At 41.3% G+C, this 16,918-nt stretch overlaps 3 protein-coding genes across 3 annotated transcripts; 1 reads left to right on the forward strand and 2 right to left on the reverse strand.

Moving 5' to 3' along the window:
* Positions 1-887: 887 nt before the first annotated feature.
* Positions 888-7,657, forward strand: LOC137798797 (negative elongation factor D). Its single transcript, XM_068595752.1, has 15 exons — positions 888-1,107; positions 1,448-1,554; positions 1,652-1,761; positions 1,878-1,987; positions 2,130-2,237; positions 2,957-3,109; positions 3,659-3,789; positions 3,897-4,062; positions 4,154-4,288; positions 4,518-4,657; positions 5,173-5,287; positions 5,749-5,844; positions 5,922-6,062; positions 6,732-6,861; positions 7,056-7,657. The coding sequence occupies exons 1-15, from the start codon at positions 1,009-1,011 to the stop codon at positions 7,088-7,090; spliced, it is 1,776 nt and encodes a 591-aa protein (XP_068451853.1). The 5' UTR covers positions 888-1,008; the 3' UTR covers positions 7,091-7,657.
* LOC137798798 (cathepsin Z-like) lies at positions 7,571-12,337 on the reverse strand. Its single transcript, XM_068595753.1, has 6 exons — positions 12,063-12,337; positions 10,852-11,015; positions 9,739-9,918; positions 9,501-9,651; positions 9,233-9,395; positions 7,571-8,292 (listed from the first exon to the last, which is right to left on the reverse strand). Exons 1-6 carry the CDS (start codon positions 12,185-12,187, stop codon positions 8,167-8,169), a joined length of 909 nt encoding a protein of 302 aa, XP_068451854.1. The 5' UTR covers positions 12,188-12,337; the 3' UTR covers positions 7,571-8,166.
* Positions 12,338-13,742: 1,405 nt separating this feature from the next.
* On the reverse strand, positions 13,743-16,512 carry LOC137798796 (probable aminopeptidase NPEPL1). Its single transcript, XM_068595751.1, has 6 exons — positions 16,439-16,512; positions 16,247-16,347; positions 15,995-16,118; positions 15,635-15,811; positions 15,137-15,247; positions 13,743-14,014 (listed from the first exon to the last, which is right to left on the reverse strand). Exons 1-6 carry the CDS (start codon positions 16,508-16,510, stop codon positions 13,856-13,858), a joined length of 744 nt encoding a protein of 247 aa, XP_068451852.1. The 5' UTR covers positions 16,511-16,512; the 3' UTR covers positions 13,743-13,855.
* Between the last annotated feature and the right edge of the window lie 406 nt (positions 16,513-16,918).

Raw genomic sequence — 16,918 nt, forward strand, 5'->3', positions numbered from 1 at the left:
ATGAAGGTAATAGACTAACGGCAAACACTTTATTACTCCGACAACGTGCACAGCCGTGCAAAACGGCCACAATTGTTAGTTTCACAATAAAAGACCCTGACACTGGGTGTGAGAGCGGGTCGTCCTTCAGTAGTAGTGGTGTAATTTCAACGGAGTTTCACTGCATGTTAATGCAAAGTATCTGCAGGACCTGAACACACCACAAGGGTCCTGTGGGTGCAGAGGGATGGGCAGCAAAGATCAAACTCAGTGACTAAGTGTACCACCATGTTATGTAATAGTAGTGTCCGGTCGTCCGGCCTATAAGCTTTTCAATCAATTGTAAACAGTCACAATCATTAAAATGTTTTTGCCTATCTTACGTTATCTTTATATGGTCTCAATTTGGTGGTCAAGACACATAACTTTGAACAATTCAGTGATTATGCAATTCCCTTTATGACTTTATGGTCTAACAATAGTTATTTTGTTCAACCCGTTTATGTGAGGTATGGTAGATAATAGAATAACCCTTTATTATTTTCAGCAAGGTGTTCCTATGGGTGACAACTGTTGGTATTTTTAGACTATTCAAATTAATTATTTTATTGAATACATATTGGACTGGAATAGTTTTGAGACCTTTCATTTTTATCTGCCAGATTTCACGTTAATTACATGAAGGAACGGAATTCCTTTGTGTGTGTGTGTGTGTGTGTGTGTGTGTGTGTGTGTGTGTGTGTGTGTGTGTGTGTGTGTGTGTGTGTGTGTGTGTGTGTGTGTGTGTGTGTGTGTGTGTGTGTGTGTGTGTGTGTGTTTTAATGCCTGACAGGCTAAACCCAGGGCACCAGTCCCGCCGTGAAGGGGGCGTGGCCAGCCGCTCACCGACTCGCCATTTTCCTCCTGATGTTGTTAGCGGTTGTTAGCTAACTATGCTAGCTGCTCAGTGGTGAAACGAAGTCAAGCCGAGATTTAAAACGTACAGCTGGGTCCTTCTAGCGAGTTAAACGCGACTCCTCTCCAGTCATCATGGACGAGGAATACTACAGTGGAGGCGGCAGCAGCGGCGGCAGCAGCGGTAGCGGCGGCGGCGGCGGAGACTGGGAAGGCACGGGGGAAGGTCCCATGGTGAGACGACGACTTGTTGCTGGTGGGAGACTAACGTTAGGCAGCTAGCTGAGAAGCATTATCTTATCTGACGCTGCTGGCTTGTTGCCAGCCTGTATACAGACGTATACATAGTTGTGCACAGGTGTTAATGTGTGCATTTTAGCCGCTACGTTAGCCAGACAGCTAACTGACATCTGATGTCGCAGCTTGTGGGCATGGAGGTTAAAGTTGCACGTTAAATGTTTAATTTACTGCTTCAAATCTGTTAACGCTCAATCAGTCCCATGCACATCTACTAGTGTGGAAATTATATAAAGTAAAGAAGCATAAACACACGTGTCAATGTTCTTTTGTGGAGGATTATGTGGAAGGGGAAAATGATGGGAAAATCCAGGAAGATTGCCTCCAGAAATTCTCCAGCAGGGATTACATCATGGAGCCTGCCATCTTCAACACTCTTAAAACGTAAGCATCTGCCTCTTTCCAAGCTTGGGTGAGAGCAGCCATGATTTCTTAACACCTGCTGAGCATTTGATGATATAAACCACATTTTTTCTTGCAGGTATTTCCAATCGGGCGGCTCTCCAGAACACGTCATCCAGCTTCTCTCTGAAAACTACTCTGCTGTGGCTCAGACTGTTAATCTGCTGGCAGAGTGGCTCATCCAGATGGGTAGGTAGAAAACTACAGGGTCCTGCAAGGTTTTTATTATCATTGGAATCGTTGGTTTGACCGTTACATGTCCCATTGGTGTTCATCAATCTGTCTTTTCCTCACTTCGACTGCAGGTGTAGAGCCTGCTCAGGTCCAAGAGCGAGTAGAAAACCACCTCAAAAGTCTCCTGATAAAACACTTTGACCCCCAAAAAGCTGACTCCATTTTCACTGTTGAGGGAGAGGTGAGATTTCTAAACACTAGGTTGTAATTCGACAAATACCAGTGATCACAAACACTAAACACCTTGTGCACAACATATGTATTTGTCATGTTTACATGCACATTAAGTAAAACCAAACCGATGCGGCCTTTTCTGTTTTCAGACTCCTGCTTGGCTCGAGCAGATGATTGCACACACAACGTGGAGAGATCTTTTCTATAAGCTGGCAGAGGCTCATCCAGACTGCCTGATGCTGAACTTCACTGTGAAGGTGCGGCAGCGGTACTAGAAGTATTGATAGTAGTAGTAGTAGTAGTAGTAGTAGTAGTAGTAAAGACGTTCAGGACACGTAGTTATGCTTTAGAGTGGAAAGAGTCAGTATGAAGTATTTTAAGAAACCAACATGTGATCTCCTTTTCGTCATTTGCTGTAAAAGTAAGATTTAAAGGAAGCAAGTTATTATTAAATATGTTTTTACTGTCATAAGCACATATAACAAACAGTTATTCTATACAATGAAAAGCTTATTTTGCTCGGTCCTCCGAACACAGAATTACAATAAACTTAAGGTAATGAATAATAAATAAGGCACAAAATGTAAAAGATATAACAGCATTGCACAAAATATGATAATAGTATTGCCATGATAAAATATGATGATCATAATACTAATATTGCTCATTGTATCTTTATACACTACGCATTGCTGTGACATTGCTACAATGTCTAAGTATTATTTGCTTATTATTATGATTATTATTTGATGAGATTAATAGAAAATAAGCTAAGTATTGTTGAAATATTTGTTATGGGCATTTCAAATGAAATGTACTAAAAGTTTTTCTCATTGAAAATGTTGAGTGTGTGAAAAAGTAGCAACTTTAAGATGTGTGTGTGTGTGTGTGTGTGTGTGTGTGTGTGTGTGTGTGTGTGTGTGTGTGTGTGTGTGTGTGTGTGTGTGTGTGTGTGTGTGTGTGTGTGCATGTGCAGCTCATTTCAGATGCAGGGTATCAGGGTGAGATCACCAGTGTGTCCACAGCGTGTCAGCAGCTGGAGGTTTTCTCCAGAGTCCTGAGGACGTCTTTGGCCACGCTGTTGGACGGAGGAGAAGAAAACTTGGAGAAGAATCTGCCAGAATTTGCTGTGAGTCCGTTCGCGTCTCTGTTTCATTCACCATGGGGCTATGAAATATTACAAAGGTCTCATTTTAGAATTAGTTTTGTATGTTGTTTATTTTACGTGGTTTCATATTTTAATGGATGGATGTCAAACCATGCAGGTTCATCCTGTCGTCACAGGACGGACAACCATTCACATTATTATGAAATTAGAGTTTTTTTAACATGGAAAAACATAATATTTACTTCACTTCACTACTTGTTGTTTTATCACTACTAATAAAAACAAACACCTCCATAAGACAAGTAAAAATGTACGCAGAGACGATCGTACGATTAGTCTGATTGCTATAATTCATATAGTCGTAACTTGAATCTCCATTTTGGACCGTTGTCTGATGAAACAAACAGCATTTAATTTACACGTTAAAGACAAAATACTTGATTATTTACCTAGCTTTATATTAACACTAAGTTACGTAAAAGTGAGTCGGTAAATGTGCTTTTCTGTTTGTTCCTCATGTGACAGTCTTTGCTCAGTTGCTCAGTGGACTTGTCCTCTTCTCTCCTGCAGAAGATGGTGTGTCACGGCGAGCACACCTACCTCTTCGCCCAGGCGATGATGTCCATCCTCTCCCAGGAGGAGCAAGGCGGATCAGCTGTTCGGAGAATCGGCCAGGAGGTGCAGAAGTCGGCGCATGAGAGGTAACTTTGTTTTTTTTTAGCAAAATGGCGGCGCTACGTGGATGACTTTGCTGAATACAATTATGTATTGTACAATATATTCTGTGGTTGTGGTTTTTATGTCACAGAGGTCACGATGCCAGTCAGATAACCCTCGCGCTCGGCACAGCGGCGGCCTACCCTCGAGCCTGCCAGGCGCTGGGCGCCATGTTGTCTAAAGGAGCCCTGAACCCGGCAGATATCACGGTCCTGTTCAAGATGTTCAGCAGCATGGACCCGCCTCCCGTGGAGCTGGTGAGGACGGAGCATCTTTAACGCATGTTGTATCCACTACATGCTTGTTAAGGTGCTGAAATATTTATCTTTCTTCTCTTTTTTTTTTTAGATCAGAGTGCCTGCCTTCCTGGACTTGTTCATGCAGTCACTGTTTAAGCCGGGATCAAAGATAAACCAAGACCATAAACACAAGTACATTCACATCTTGGCCTACGCAGCCAGTGTGGTCGAAACGTGGAAAAAGGTACAGAGAGCAGCTGATGTGTGTGTCTGCATCAAGTTGAATAAATAAGTTAGACACCGAAAGATTAAATAAGTTAAACTCTGTCAGTTTATCAAAACCAAACGACTGAAAACTGCCATGAGATAGAAAAGTATTGTAAAGTACTTATTCACATACATCATGCTCCTTTGGTTTCTTTACACTTCCTGGTTTCACCTTCTTCACGCCTTTTCTTTCCGTTCAACCCCAGAACAAGCGAGTCAACATTAATAAAGATGAGCTGAAGTCGACGTCCAAGGCCATCGAGACGGTGCACAACCTCTGCTGCAACGAGAACAAAGGAGCCACGGAGCTGGTGGCCGAGCTCGGCACTTTGTACCAGTGCATCCGGTGAGCAGACGACCCAAAAGCCTGAAACGTGTTATTCATTTTAAGAGGGGGGGGCGTTCTTTATGATGAGCTTGGTTGATGGTTGCAAAAGGGGAAACACGAATGAATACCAATACTGAGGAAAAGCAATAATGAAAGTGAAGTTCATGAATAAACTGAAGCGATAACGAGCTGATCTGAAATTGAAGAAGATCTGATGTAATGCTCCATGTTTGGGAGGGAATGTAGTGAAGATATCTGTAATATTTTCATTGAACATGGTTACTCATTGCTTTAAAAAACCGCAGATGAGGCTGATACAAATATATATTTTATTTAATTGGATGAGTGCCAACTTGTTGAACGAGTATACTGTTAAAAATGAATTATGTGAGATTTAAATTGACACAAAAATAAGGATACTGCACTGTGTGACATCTTTTAACACCTGTCAGTTACCACTTACCCTTTTATGATATATTTAAAACTGATTGAGGTCGGCCAGCCCTTCTGACTTCCTGTTTGTTTGACTTCAGGTTTCCAGTCGTCGCGATGGGGGTTTTGAAATGGGTGGATTGGACCGTGTCCGAGCCGCGCTACTTCCAGCTGCAGACGGACCACACGCCAGTACATCTAGCTCTGCTGGACGAGGTACAACATTTCACATTTCAAACGTTACATTTTCAGCCTCTGTTTGAGTCGTCGTAGGAACCCCAAATTAATTCCAATACTTGTGTTTATTGTATGTATTTGTTCAGTAAAGTCTTAGGAAAAAAATCTTTTGATCATAACTATGAACATCCAGCATGATATGAGCCAGATTCCCCAAAAATGCCTCCTGGAGCATCAATAAGACACCTTTTTGGAAAGATTAGGACCTAAAGAATCAGAATCTGTAACAAAAATCACAATAAAACAAAGTCTTGTCCTGTTAGGAAGGAGTTTCAGTCAAAAAACTGTGTCGTTCGGTTCAAAAAATGAGAAAAATTACGTATTCTATGCCAAAAGATTGACTGAATGGGGCATGCTGGGACTTAAAATGGGCGCGGGAGGATTTTCGCGCACGGTTTCCAAAAGGTTTAACTCAAAACGAGCGCTTCCTCTCCTCACAGATCTGCACGTGTCACCAGCTGCTGCACCCGCAGGTCCTCCAGCTGCTCATCAAGCTCTTTGAGACGGAGCACTCGCAGCTGGACGTCATGGAGCAGGTCGGTTGTAACGCGTCTCACTTCAGTGTGTCGCGTCCTCTCGTTCTGACTCGTTGCGCTCGTTCCACCTTCCTCAGCTGGAGTTGAAGAAGACTCTGCTCGACCGAATGGTTCACCTGCTGAGCCGCGGTTACGTCCTGCCGGTCGTCGGTTACATCCACAAGTGTCTGGAGAAACTCAACACGGACATCTCGCTCATTAGATACTTTGTCACTGAGGTAACCGCTCCTTCTGATCTTGATGAGTGTTCAGGAGATGCATCTTGAGGAAGGAAGTGAACTCTGGTTTACGTACATAACTTTGAGTATCTACGGTACAGGATGCCTGCAGATGCGGTCCAAGTTTTAAACTGTTTTACACACTCATGGCTCTAGGATGGTCCTTAACAAAGTTTCCTCAATCTGAGATACTTTGATCACCCTTACATATGTAATATATAATATAAATTAAATAAACACTCTTAAAGTTAGCAATTTGTTAGTAGACAGCAGAGCATTTAGCAGCTAAAGAGCCAGATATTTCCTTCAGGAGTTGGTATATAGACAAAGGAAGCTAAAATAGAGTAAATATTCTTTTTAAGTGGATCATTCATTCATCATTCATTAACTCCAAATGAATAATCATGCTTCCATAACTTTTGTGCTTGTTAATAAGCATGTTTGCCATAATAACTTAAAAGGCAGGTGGGTCAACGTCGTGTTCACGGCTTATTTCTGCTGCTCCAACGTGAGCAATAAAAGTAATTGCAGTCTTATTGTTAGACAGGCGATCATAATTTAACACGGGAATCTTTTATAAATACCTCTTACATACACAGACCTTTAACACCACCTTGAGTCAGTTGTAAGTTAAGTAACTCAACTTGAATATTTCTCTCTTTTTTTAAGGTGCTAGATGTGATCGCGCCTCCCTACACGTCCGACTTCGTGCAGCTCTTCTTGCCCATCCTGGAGAACGACAGCATCGCAGGAACCATCCGCACGGAGGGCGAACACGACCCCGTCGCCGAGTTCATCGGTAAACGACACGCTCACCTTTTCATGTCGCGACAATCACGCCGTACTAGAGCGAAAGATAAAGTTTACAGTGTCGTGATGAAGTGTGGTCAGTAGTTTTTATGCATGAACATGACCGACAGTGACTCAATCATACTTTTGTAAACTTCCTTCAGAAACACGGGCATGTATTTGATTTATTCTCTTTTTTTTCAGCTCATTGCAAGTCAAACTTCATCATGATAAACTGATTTGACCAAGAAGAGAAAGAAGATCTGTGATCACCGAACGCTCTGCTCGATGCTGAAGCGCAGAGCTCCGGCTGGACTGTTCAGTATGAACGCTGAGTTTCTATTGAGGTGACAAACAGGCAGAAGAACCGTAAGAAGACAGACCGGCTGAAGGAAAAGCCTCTGAAGATGCAGCTAAACCTTTTCCTTTTTTTTTCACCTGTATATTTGATTTTCTATATTTTTATGTTCAAGTGGTTTTTAAATAAAAAATCTCATTATGTGCTTTCTTGCATTTTTGACTTGCACAATGGGATTTTTCATCATTAACGTCACTCAGAAAGAGCTTAAATGAGAGCGATCCTGCAATTAGACAAAGTTTGTAACACATGGAACAGCAGTAAAACCTCATGTAGGAGCCAGATGGAGTGTCATAATCTATCATATCTGATGCCAACAGATATTTATAAAGATCTGAACCCCCACATATACAGAGCAACGACTTTTCTGCACAGCACAAAGCTAGTTAATACACAGGAAGCTTTTTCCAGCATGTTTCATGCATGCAGACGGAGTGATTCAAAGTCAAAGGGCAGGTTTTGTGTTGAACATCACTTTTTAAGTGTTGTGTTTATTGTCAACAAAACAAAGATTGCAATTGTTCTTGAGTATTTGATGTGTAGATGAGTGTGAACACAAAACTAAAACAACAGTTCGGCTGCCAGTGCATGTAAGGCACGTTAAAGATGATCGTTTCTATTATTAGGCTGAGCTGCAATAACGCCACGCAATGAAGACCTGCGGCGTCACAGCCGTGCAGGACAAATTATAAACTGTTCTTTGGTTGAGTCAGTTTGCATTAAAAAATGTAATCATAAAAAACTGTCAATTTCCTCTTTAAAAAATAATCTGAGTATTTGCATTGATTCAAGCAGGTCTGATTTGACCTTTTTCATTTGTGCAAAACAAATTGTTCTCTCACATAAATCTGAACTTATTCCCTTATCAGCATTTTACAAATAGTTGTAAAAAAAGTTTCTGTCTGACAGAAAGCTTGTGCAGTACCAGCCTCTGCCACTGGGGGCAGCGGCGGTGCTCTACAGGTAGCCTTTGGGGACGACAGGGTCTCCGTACATGCAGTCCTCCTCCAGCGCCAGGTTGTACTTGCTCCCGCTTCCTCCCTTGTAGGCGCTGGTCACGATCCTGAGCCAGCCCTTCTCGCCCTGGAGGGAATAAGGGAAATGAATCTTTTGGCATTTCTGGCTTGACAAATGATCACAAACAGCTTCTCAATTGACTCCTCATCCATGTCCCGCCCTTCGAATGCAGACCGGCCAATCACAGCAGAGCATCTGCTCCCTAGACTACTAGCAATTCTTCATTTTTAGACTGGTTTTATACATTTCCAGCTAGTACTGGTGAAGTGTAGATGTGTTTTCTTTGTAAAATCCTGTGGCGCTAGTATGAGCAGGGCGCGTTAGCATACCATTAACTAGTTTGTGGCGGTGTGGGCTCTTTGGTGTCGTGGCTCTGATGGCGTGTCGCAGTAGCAGTGCAGCGTAGGGAAGGTTGTCTTTTTTATGCGATTGTTAAAGTTAAATAACTTTGGGTTTGTTGGTTGAACAACAAACAATTTGAAGATGTTACCTCATACTTAAGGAATTGCAATTCAAGATTCCAGATGTTTTTACTGTCATAAGCACAGATAACAGTTGTTCTATACAATAAAAAACTTATTTTGCTCGGTTTTTCTTACACAGAATTACAATTTTCTTAAGGTAAAAAAATAATAAAAAATAATGCATAAAAGATATAAAAGTATTGCCCAAAAATGTGATACTAGTATTGCTATAATAAATAGGAGAACATGATAACAGTATAGCTCATTGCATCTTTATACACTATGCATTGTCGCATGTCCAAATATGGTCATGACAGGAAGTCCCAGCAGCCGTTCAATGTCAGTCAAACCAGAGAGTTTATGACCGTTAAACTCCTAATAAATAAAAACTAGGAGTTTTCAGGGGGCTTGTCTTTGTAAACTGAATGAAAACGAGTCGCTGCGAGTCGCCTGTCAGGACGCTGGGTATTTGTTTTGTTCGTAGAGCTGACGGTCATTACTACGTTCACTGCCGTGTCGTTCTCTGCTTGATGAAGACTTACCCACGGCTCTCCCCAGGAATTGCGTACGATCCAGTATTCCACGCCGTCTTCCACGCCCCATCCCACCACCGACACGATGTGATTGATGGACGCGTAATCCTGATATTCAGAGTAGACGCCTCCAGTGTAGGCGTCCAGTTTGTCCGTGGCCATGATCCCACAGCTGGAGGAAACAAACACCCCAGATTACTTTGGGAAAGGTGAAATCATAAAGCGGCGAAGACGTGGATGTAAGATCATCAAATGGATTAAAAAAACGGATGCAAACCTGATTGGGCCTCCTGCAAAGAGCTCTGCCATCATCTTCTCCCTCCCGCTGACGTCTCCAAAATCTCCCACTTTCCACAGGGTGTAGTTCTTCACAATGTTGCACACCCCAAAGGTGGTGCAGGTGCCACATTCATTGAAAGGTTTGCATTCTTTAGAGAGGGACACAGGAACATGGAAACAGAATAAGAGAGGGTCCGTGATTGTGACCGTTGCTTTGTGCGCTGTGGTACACCTACTCTGGTCTTTGGCCTGGTAGTTGTTGCAGGTCTCGTCCGGGATCCCGTGTTTGTTGGCGTAATCCCAAACGCCGCTGTGGTCTCCTCCGTGGCAACTGCCGGCGTCGCCGCAGTCGATCACGTGCTGGACGGAGAGGTAGGCAGAGGGCCACGCCCCTTTCCTCTTGATGTTGATGCGATCTGGAGAGAGAGAAAACCCAGAGCGGGGTATTTTTATGGCATACCATGTATAATATAATTTTGTGGTACACTATGACTTTCATGTAATCGTACCATCACATTTATGACAATCTGTACTACTTCTTCTTCTTCTGACACATTTTACTTTGTTATAACAGACGTTACTATGACATTTTGTGACTTACTATATCTTGACTTTTAATTAGACATTTTTTTTATGGTTGGTGTTTTTCTTACACTTTACTAAGATCTTTTCATGGCACTACACTACGACATTTTTTATGGCTTACTATTTATTACACTTTGATGCCTTTATTGTGATTTTTATGGCATAATGTGACTTTTTTGGACTATAAATATTAAGTATAAAAAATATTGAATGTATACAATACAATAAAGTAGTGGAGCAGAACATATAACATTAAAAATTATATATTAATAGAGAAAATGCAAAGTATATGATTTATGACTGATAAAGTTTAGAATTTTAGTTGAGTTCTCTGTACTTTTGTTTATCATTTATTTGATTTATGAGGATTTCGCTGGTTTTGAAACAAAGGATTGCAGCTTACATCAATGTCTAAAAGATCATCATTTCATCCTTTTAGACATTTGTGTAAAATTGGCACAAGTAGCATTTAATCATTGACTTACGGGGAAAAAAAAAATTGTACAGTCCATTGACCACCAAAATCAAATCAGTCTATTATTAAATCCAAGTGGATGTTTGTGCAAACTTTGAATAAATTCCCCTCCAGCAAAGACTGCAGCTGGTGCTGAGCCACAAAGGCCGACAGTGACTTCTCACTTAGTACAAACAGGAAGTGAAACTCCCTTTCTATGAACTCAGTCAGGTGAGGACCTCCAGTTCAACACAGTCACAAACTACAATGATTAAATGTCCCCAACAGGAAAGGTGTTGTTGGTTCGTACCTGCCATGGCACTCGTGCTGCCATGGGCCCAGCAGGAGCCGCAGTACTGGGGGATGTGCTGGTTGCGGGTCGTGCTCACAAAGTTGGTGCCATTGATGTTCCTCCAGTCCCAGGATTTGGGCAATTCAGAAATGTTTAAATACTCATGAGGACGAGGAGCGGTCCTGTGAACAGACAGGTGATGCATACATTAGTTCTGAAGCAGCAACTTGTTCATTTTAATTATTTTAAAATGCCCAAAACGTATTGGAATAATACAAGTGTTGCCATTTGTGCTTTAAAAATGGCTTCGCATTAGTTTGATGATCAAAATATGTGCAGATACATTCTCTGTCAATCCACTCATTAATTAATCGAATAATCCTTTTAGCTCTAGTTGCGATTTTAAAAATGTGTATTATTGTACTGTACTTAACAATATACACATTAAAAACCAAGTCTCATCCTGATCTTAAACTGTAGTATTCTTCACCATACTATGAATCCGTTATACACAGTACTGCATCGCTTTAAAACTGCATCATGTTGGGACATCAACTCCAAAAAAAAACAAAAACTAAGTTATATTAAATGTGATATATTGTGCCAAAGCAATTTTATGATGAGTCATGTGTTGATTATTAAACAGTGGAGAATTTACACAGCTGTTTCCTCAAAGTGCAGTTCACTAACCCCGTGATTTATACATAGTAATAACGTGACTTATATATTATTAACACAATTTATAGAGTAATACTGTGATTTATATATTACTAACACGATTTATAGAGTAATAACGTGAATTATAGAAGGTATTAACATATTTATAGAGTAATAATGTGGTTTATAGATATAATAATGTGATTTATAGAAAGTAATAACGTGATTTATAGATATGATAATGTGATTTATGCATAGTAATAACGTGATTTATAGAGTGATAACGTTATTTACAGAGAAATAACGTGATTGATAGAAAGTAATAACGTGGTTTCGATGGTAATAACGTGATTTAAAGAGTATTAATAGTTGCGTTTCGCAGGTCTGAACAGAAACAGGAAAGACATGAAACCTAAACCTAAACTAACTCCAGCTCCTCGCTCAGGAAGTCGTGAACGAGCATCTCCAGCTAACGTTAGCTCAATAGTTCTGGCTTAAATCGACGCTAACATGTTGATTCTACGTAATTCTTCTCAACCTTGTGTTCGTAAAACTCAAATTTCTTTACTTACGTCAGCCCAAAACCGGGTTTCCTCGGTGCGCGGACGTAACACGGCTGCTTCTGGTTGAAAAACACCCCGCCGCTCACACCGGACAGCACGACCGAGAACAGGACCAGCAGACCCGGACCAGACATCTTGAAACCGACCGGAAGCCTTTGTTTTATAAAAAAAATAATACAGTAATGTTCAAGGAGGCGAGGAGAGAGGTGAGGAGAGAGGTGAGGAGAGAGGATAGGAGAGACAGACTGAACGCTGTGTCTCTGCGTTCAGTCAGTGGAGACAAACCGGTGCAGAGATTACAGTCACGTGACCAGTAAATCACATGTTTCACTAGGAAGTCACAAGTCCATGAAGAGGGAAGCATGCAGCCTGTGAAGGACACATGGAAAACAATACACAGATATACTTTTTAAATTTATTTTCTCCACAAGGCATCTGTCTCCGGGTTTTTTTCCCCCACTAATAAAAAGACAAAACCTTCTTTCTAAGGTCCTTTACAAACTCAAGTCTTTCTTGGTTTCCTTATTTATATTGTTCATATGTGTATATGTTCTCTTTTTTTTCTTTTGCACTTTATTGTTCACTTTATGTTGGACAGAAGAGAAACATACTTTTAATCTTCTGTATGTTTGCACATATGACAAAGTGACAATAAAACTGACTTTGACTTTTGACTTTACCGGCAGCCCTTTCTATCATATTTAAAGAATTGGGACTAGAATAAGAAAAATGAAAAATAGTCTTGAAAGCCAATGTAATGGGGAGTTTTTCCTGATCTGATGCGAGGTACCAGGACAGAGGATGTATGTGTGTACACTGCAGTTTGAGTTGACCATTAGTGTCACATTAAGAGTCCGTTATTGATTTTTTAATCAAGATTTTTATCCCCAAGAGTAAAATTCGCAAACTGCCTTAAAACCTCATAACGGTCACCATGAAGCTGCGTGCAACAGCACTTTTAGACCTAGTTTTATTTAAGGCCGGTGCCAACAGTCTGATTTGAGTCTAAACAAGATGTAACAAGTAATGTTGACTGCTCATGAGACTTGAAGAGTGAAATCTGGCAAAGGCAACAACATCCAGTGTCATGTTACAACGTGCCGACATTGTTTTTAAGTGCAGTACAACTTGCAAGGTGTGCAAGTTACTTATTGACTGAGAAAACTGCATTTAGGGTCCACTTAATAACTTTTGCCTAAACTTTTACTACTGAACTCAGGAGATGGATGTCTTAAGAAATCTACTTCGCAGCCCTTAACCTCCTAGCGTTTCTCTACATAAACAGAATGACTGTCACAAGGGTGGCGTAACGCCACTCTTGCTGGAATCCATCTAATACTTGAACTTACAGTTGACATCTTGTTTGTGTATTTGGTGCTGACCAAGCATGTTGTGCTTGCATCAGACACCATAGTGAAATTATACAACAGTAAGCACTTACACAACAGTTTGGTCTGGCGCAGACAATCCAACTGCATGCAGTGTGAATAAGGAAGTGCAGTAGTCGCCAAAAAATAACCAGCTTTACTAATCCCAATCCAGTTTTTTTCACAAATGTAAGAGCCTTGATTTGCAGTAAAGTATCAAGATATTACATAGTCAATGCTTCTTTATCTAGAGCAGCTAAAAAATGAAGCTATGGAGGTCATCAGTGCCATTTCATGAGGACAAATAGTTTATAACACATGGTTCTGTTTGACAGATTTATTCAGTGAGATTTATCAAACACATGAAGTTGGATCTCAGTTTAAAATCCTTGAACTAACTGGATGAGCACTTTGGAAGGTAAAACGTTGTGTATTCTACACTAGTCTCCGTCTCTTGCAGTCACGCTCCATCTGGTCTCCCGACATGTTTTCGGTGGCGCCCAGCGGAGACACTTGGTTCAGCATGGCGTCGTCTGAAGCCTGACCAAACAGAGCCATTAGCAGCGCAACACCGAACCCTGTGGCACGCTCTCCCTGCAGACACACAAAAAACAAGGGTCAGATTCGAGCATCGTTACTGTAAACTTACCCTGCAGGTATCTTTTCAGAATGAATGGGACTGAAACAAGAGACAATGTTTGGTCTAAAACCAATCAAAAATGTTACGACGGGGAATCATATCTGAGACAAACACTGAACTCGTGATGCGTAAACTTGGACTTCAGCCCAGCATAAGTGATTATTTTACATATTTTTTTATGAGCTGAACTACAAGACCAGGAACATATTTTCTATAACCTTTTTTTTAACATGTAAAGCTGATACAAGCCTGACAGGAAAAGTTGTAAAGAGGAGTTTGAATGACAAGTACACATGAGGTGAAATTGCGCAATTGTAATTGTCACAAAGCAGTCACACTGCTGTTTCTTCCTTAAAGAGCAGGTGACGAGGAAGTTAAGGTTTATATGGATATTACTGGCACAGCTCAGTTCTGCACAAGACACAACTTTAAAATGATTTTCTGCGGAGCAAACAGTGGATTTCGTCCCACATCACTTACATTAAAAGGTGCATTAAAACAGATTTTTCAGAAAGCATGAATAACTTGTTTTAGAGTTCATGTTGGCACCTGACTATTCTTATTAAACTGACTAGAAAAACCATGGCCCTATCCTTAAATGATCAACATAAGTTTTAGTGAAGCCAAGACGAGCTGTGAGGCTTCATAGTGGTGTTGTTTACACGTTCTGCTGAGTCTTTACTCTGTTATCGTCAATACTGTACTCAGTGTGTCAAGTTATACTTCTTATTCTAGTTTTTCCTGTGTGATTACGTATTTATTATACTTGTTGATCTAGTTTTTCTACCCATATCTCTCGTTTGTAATGTCAAGTCTGACTAAATCCCACAAATGTGCACACGGTGGGACATAAAGGATGATCTTATCTTATTAGCTTTGAGACTTTTTGTTAACCTTCACAGCATCGTGTCCATTTCCCCTTATTGTAAAGCTTCCTACAGCATTTCTTGTATGAAAGGATTGTATTATTAGTATACAATACTAAAATCAAGTCATGACTTTATATGCTCCGGGGTAAAAAGCCTGAGAGCTGATTTGCATGTTATCTAATCAGCACCAAACCCCTCGTTACTCACTGAATGGACTGGAGAGGCGATGTCGACGTGGACCCAGACACCAGGCCAATCAAAGCCCAAGTGGGAACCAATGAAGAGGCCGGCGCAGGAGCTCTGGGCGTTCTCCCGGTCCTGCCAAGACAAGAAAAGCATGACAAATATCAGCAACACCCCAAACTACATTATAACATCAGCCTTTGAACTAAAATTCTACTTGGAACACCAAGTAATCTTTACACTAGCATTAGATTTTCCAATTGCTGGTTCACAGGTAACCAAAAACTAAATATGGAGCCCAGTTGTTTGCAGATTTACTGCAAATCAAAACTTTCGCAGTTCAAGCAAATGCATATCAAATCGGTTTCTGAAATTTAAAAATACAATCAAGCCGACGCGTCAAATTTTGTCCCTTTGACACATTGATTGTAGTCATGACATCATATGCAACAAGATTTCCCTCACGGTGGCGGCCTTGTTAAAGCATTTTGGTTCAGAGGAACGTATAGTTTTGTCTCTTACCGCCACAGAGTTCTTCATGTCGGCCATGGCCGAGTTGAACTCGCTGAAGTGCAGCTCGGGGCAGTAGACCAGAGGGTGAGCGAGATCTCCGCTGCTGCGGCCGGCGCGCACGCACGCCACCTCCCACTGCTCGCTGTTCGTCATCACGGCTGCGTGGTACTTCCCCGTGGAGATGCCCTGGACAACAGAAACAAGACAGAAGTTTTAAGATACAAAGACAAGTTGGTTTTGGTCCATTCAGGGGTTGCGTTAATTAAATCCTGCAAATATTTTAAAGGCTATATCTATTGGGTATGAAATACTCCGGTTCATATTTGCCGTTGGCGGTTTAGAAATAGTCTCCAAGTTGCCGTCACTCACCTGCGCCCCCGTCAGCGTGGCCATGTCCAGAATAATATCAGCCGCCAGGTCTTTGCTGGCGTACACCACTCCATCAGCCAGCACCAGTCTGCCCTCTGCATCAGTGTTATTGATCTCCACAGTCCTTCAAAATAAAACACACCAATGACAGTTTGTTTACACCACTGCCCACCTTCCTTTCTTCCTTCCTTCCTTCCTTTTGATTTAAAACCGCCACATTATCATTGTTATTATCATCAAAGAGAGTCTCACTTTCCAGAGTAGAGCGTGTGGATGTCGTCCGGCCGTGTGGCTGTGGGTCCAACTGAATTCTCTGCGAGGCAAAACACTGCATGGAGGTTATCCTTAAAACCCTGGAGCAAACAGAGGAGAGGCCGATTCAAACAAGTCTCCTGCAGAGGAACGGAGGTAGCAGCTGCTGGAGGGTTAATCCAAAAAGCTTACCTGTTTAATAGTTGCACTGAAAGCTCCCAAAATGGCAGCAGCTCCACCGCAGTCTCTCTTCATTCCTGGCATTGTGGTCTAGATAAAAAAAAACAAATAAAAAACATTACATGTGATGGAAGGAAATTTGATCTCTGATGTCGCTCCAATGTTTCAGTCAGAAAGCTTTACTAGCGGGTTTTTTTTTTTTAGACAATGCCCATTAAGTGAGCTCTACCTTCCTATTTGCATGTAATGGCAACTACATGTTAAAAGATTACGGAGAATAGGCTTAAAGATGAACAGATCAGGGGTTTCACAGTGTGCATGTTCGATGGTCACGCAGGATCAAAACGATTAAGTGACTAAATGCACTATACAAGTGCAATAAATTGATTTAAACATGTTTGAATGTACTTTACTTCCTGATGTCTCCTACATTGCAAACCTTAAATAAGACACCAGTCACAAGCAATGTGTACACACCTAGATCAGAATAAT

The sequence above is a fragment of the Clinocottus analis genome, unplaced genomic scaffold (assembly GCF_023055335.1).
Source record: "Clinocottus analis isolate CAN_PGR_092001 unplaced genomic scaffold, fCliAna1.0.p SCAF_310, whole genome shotgun sequence".
NCBI classification, from domain to species: Eukaryota; Metazoa; Chordata; class Actinopteri; order Perciformes; family Cottidae; genus Clinocottus; species Clinocottus analis.

Bases quoted from the DNA above. Each gene is read 5' to 3' on its own strand.
- LOC137798797 (XM_068595752.1), top strand. From the start codon at position 1,009: ATGGACGAGGAATACTACAGTGGAGGCGGCAGCAGCGGCGGCAGCAGC. The intron at 3,790-3,896 runs GTAACTTTGTTT...TTTATGTCACAG, and splicing joins CAGAAGTCGGCGCATGAGAG to AGGTCACGATGCCAGTCAGA. The intron at 5,845-5,921 runs GTCGGTTGTAAC...CACCTTCCTCAG, and splicing joins AGCTGGACGTCATGGAGCAG to CTGGAGTTGAAGAAGACTCT.
- LOC137798798 (XM_068595753.1), bottom strand. From the start codon at position 12,187: ATGTCTGGTCCGGGTCTGCTGGTCCTGTTCTCGGTCGTGCTGTCCGGT. The intron at 11,016-12,062 runs GTAAGTAAAGAA...GTCTGTTCACAG, and splicing joins AAACCCGGTTTTGGGCTGAC to GACCGCTCCTCGTCCTCATG. The intron at 9,396-9,500 runs GTTTGCATCCGT...TGTTTCCTCCAG, and splicing joins TTTGCAGGAGGCCCAATCAG to CTGTGGGATCATGGCCACGG.
- LOC137798796 (XM_068595751.1), bottom strand. From the start codon at position 16,510: ATGCCAGGAATGAAGAGAGACTGCGGTGGAGCTGCTGCCATTTTGGGA. The intron at 16,348-16,438 runs GTAAGCTTTTTG...TGTTTGCTCCAG, and splicing joins TCAGTGCAACTATTAAACAG to GGTTTTAAGGATAACCTCCA. The intron at 15,812-15,994 runs GTGAGTGACGGC...TCTGTTGTCCAG, and splicing joins CCACGCTGACGGGGGCGCAG to GGCATCTCCACGGGGAAGTA.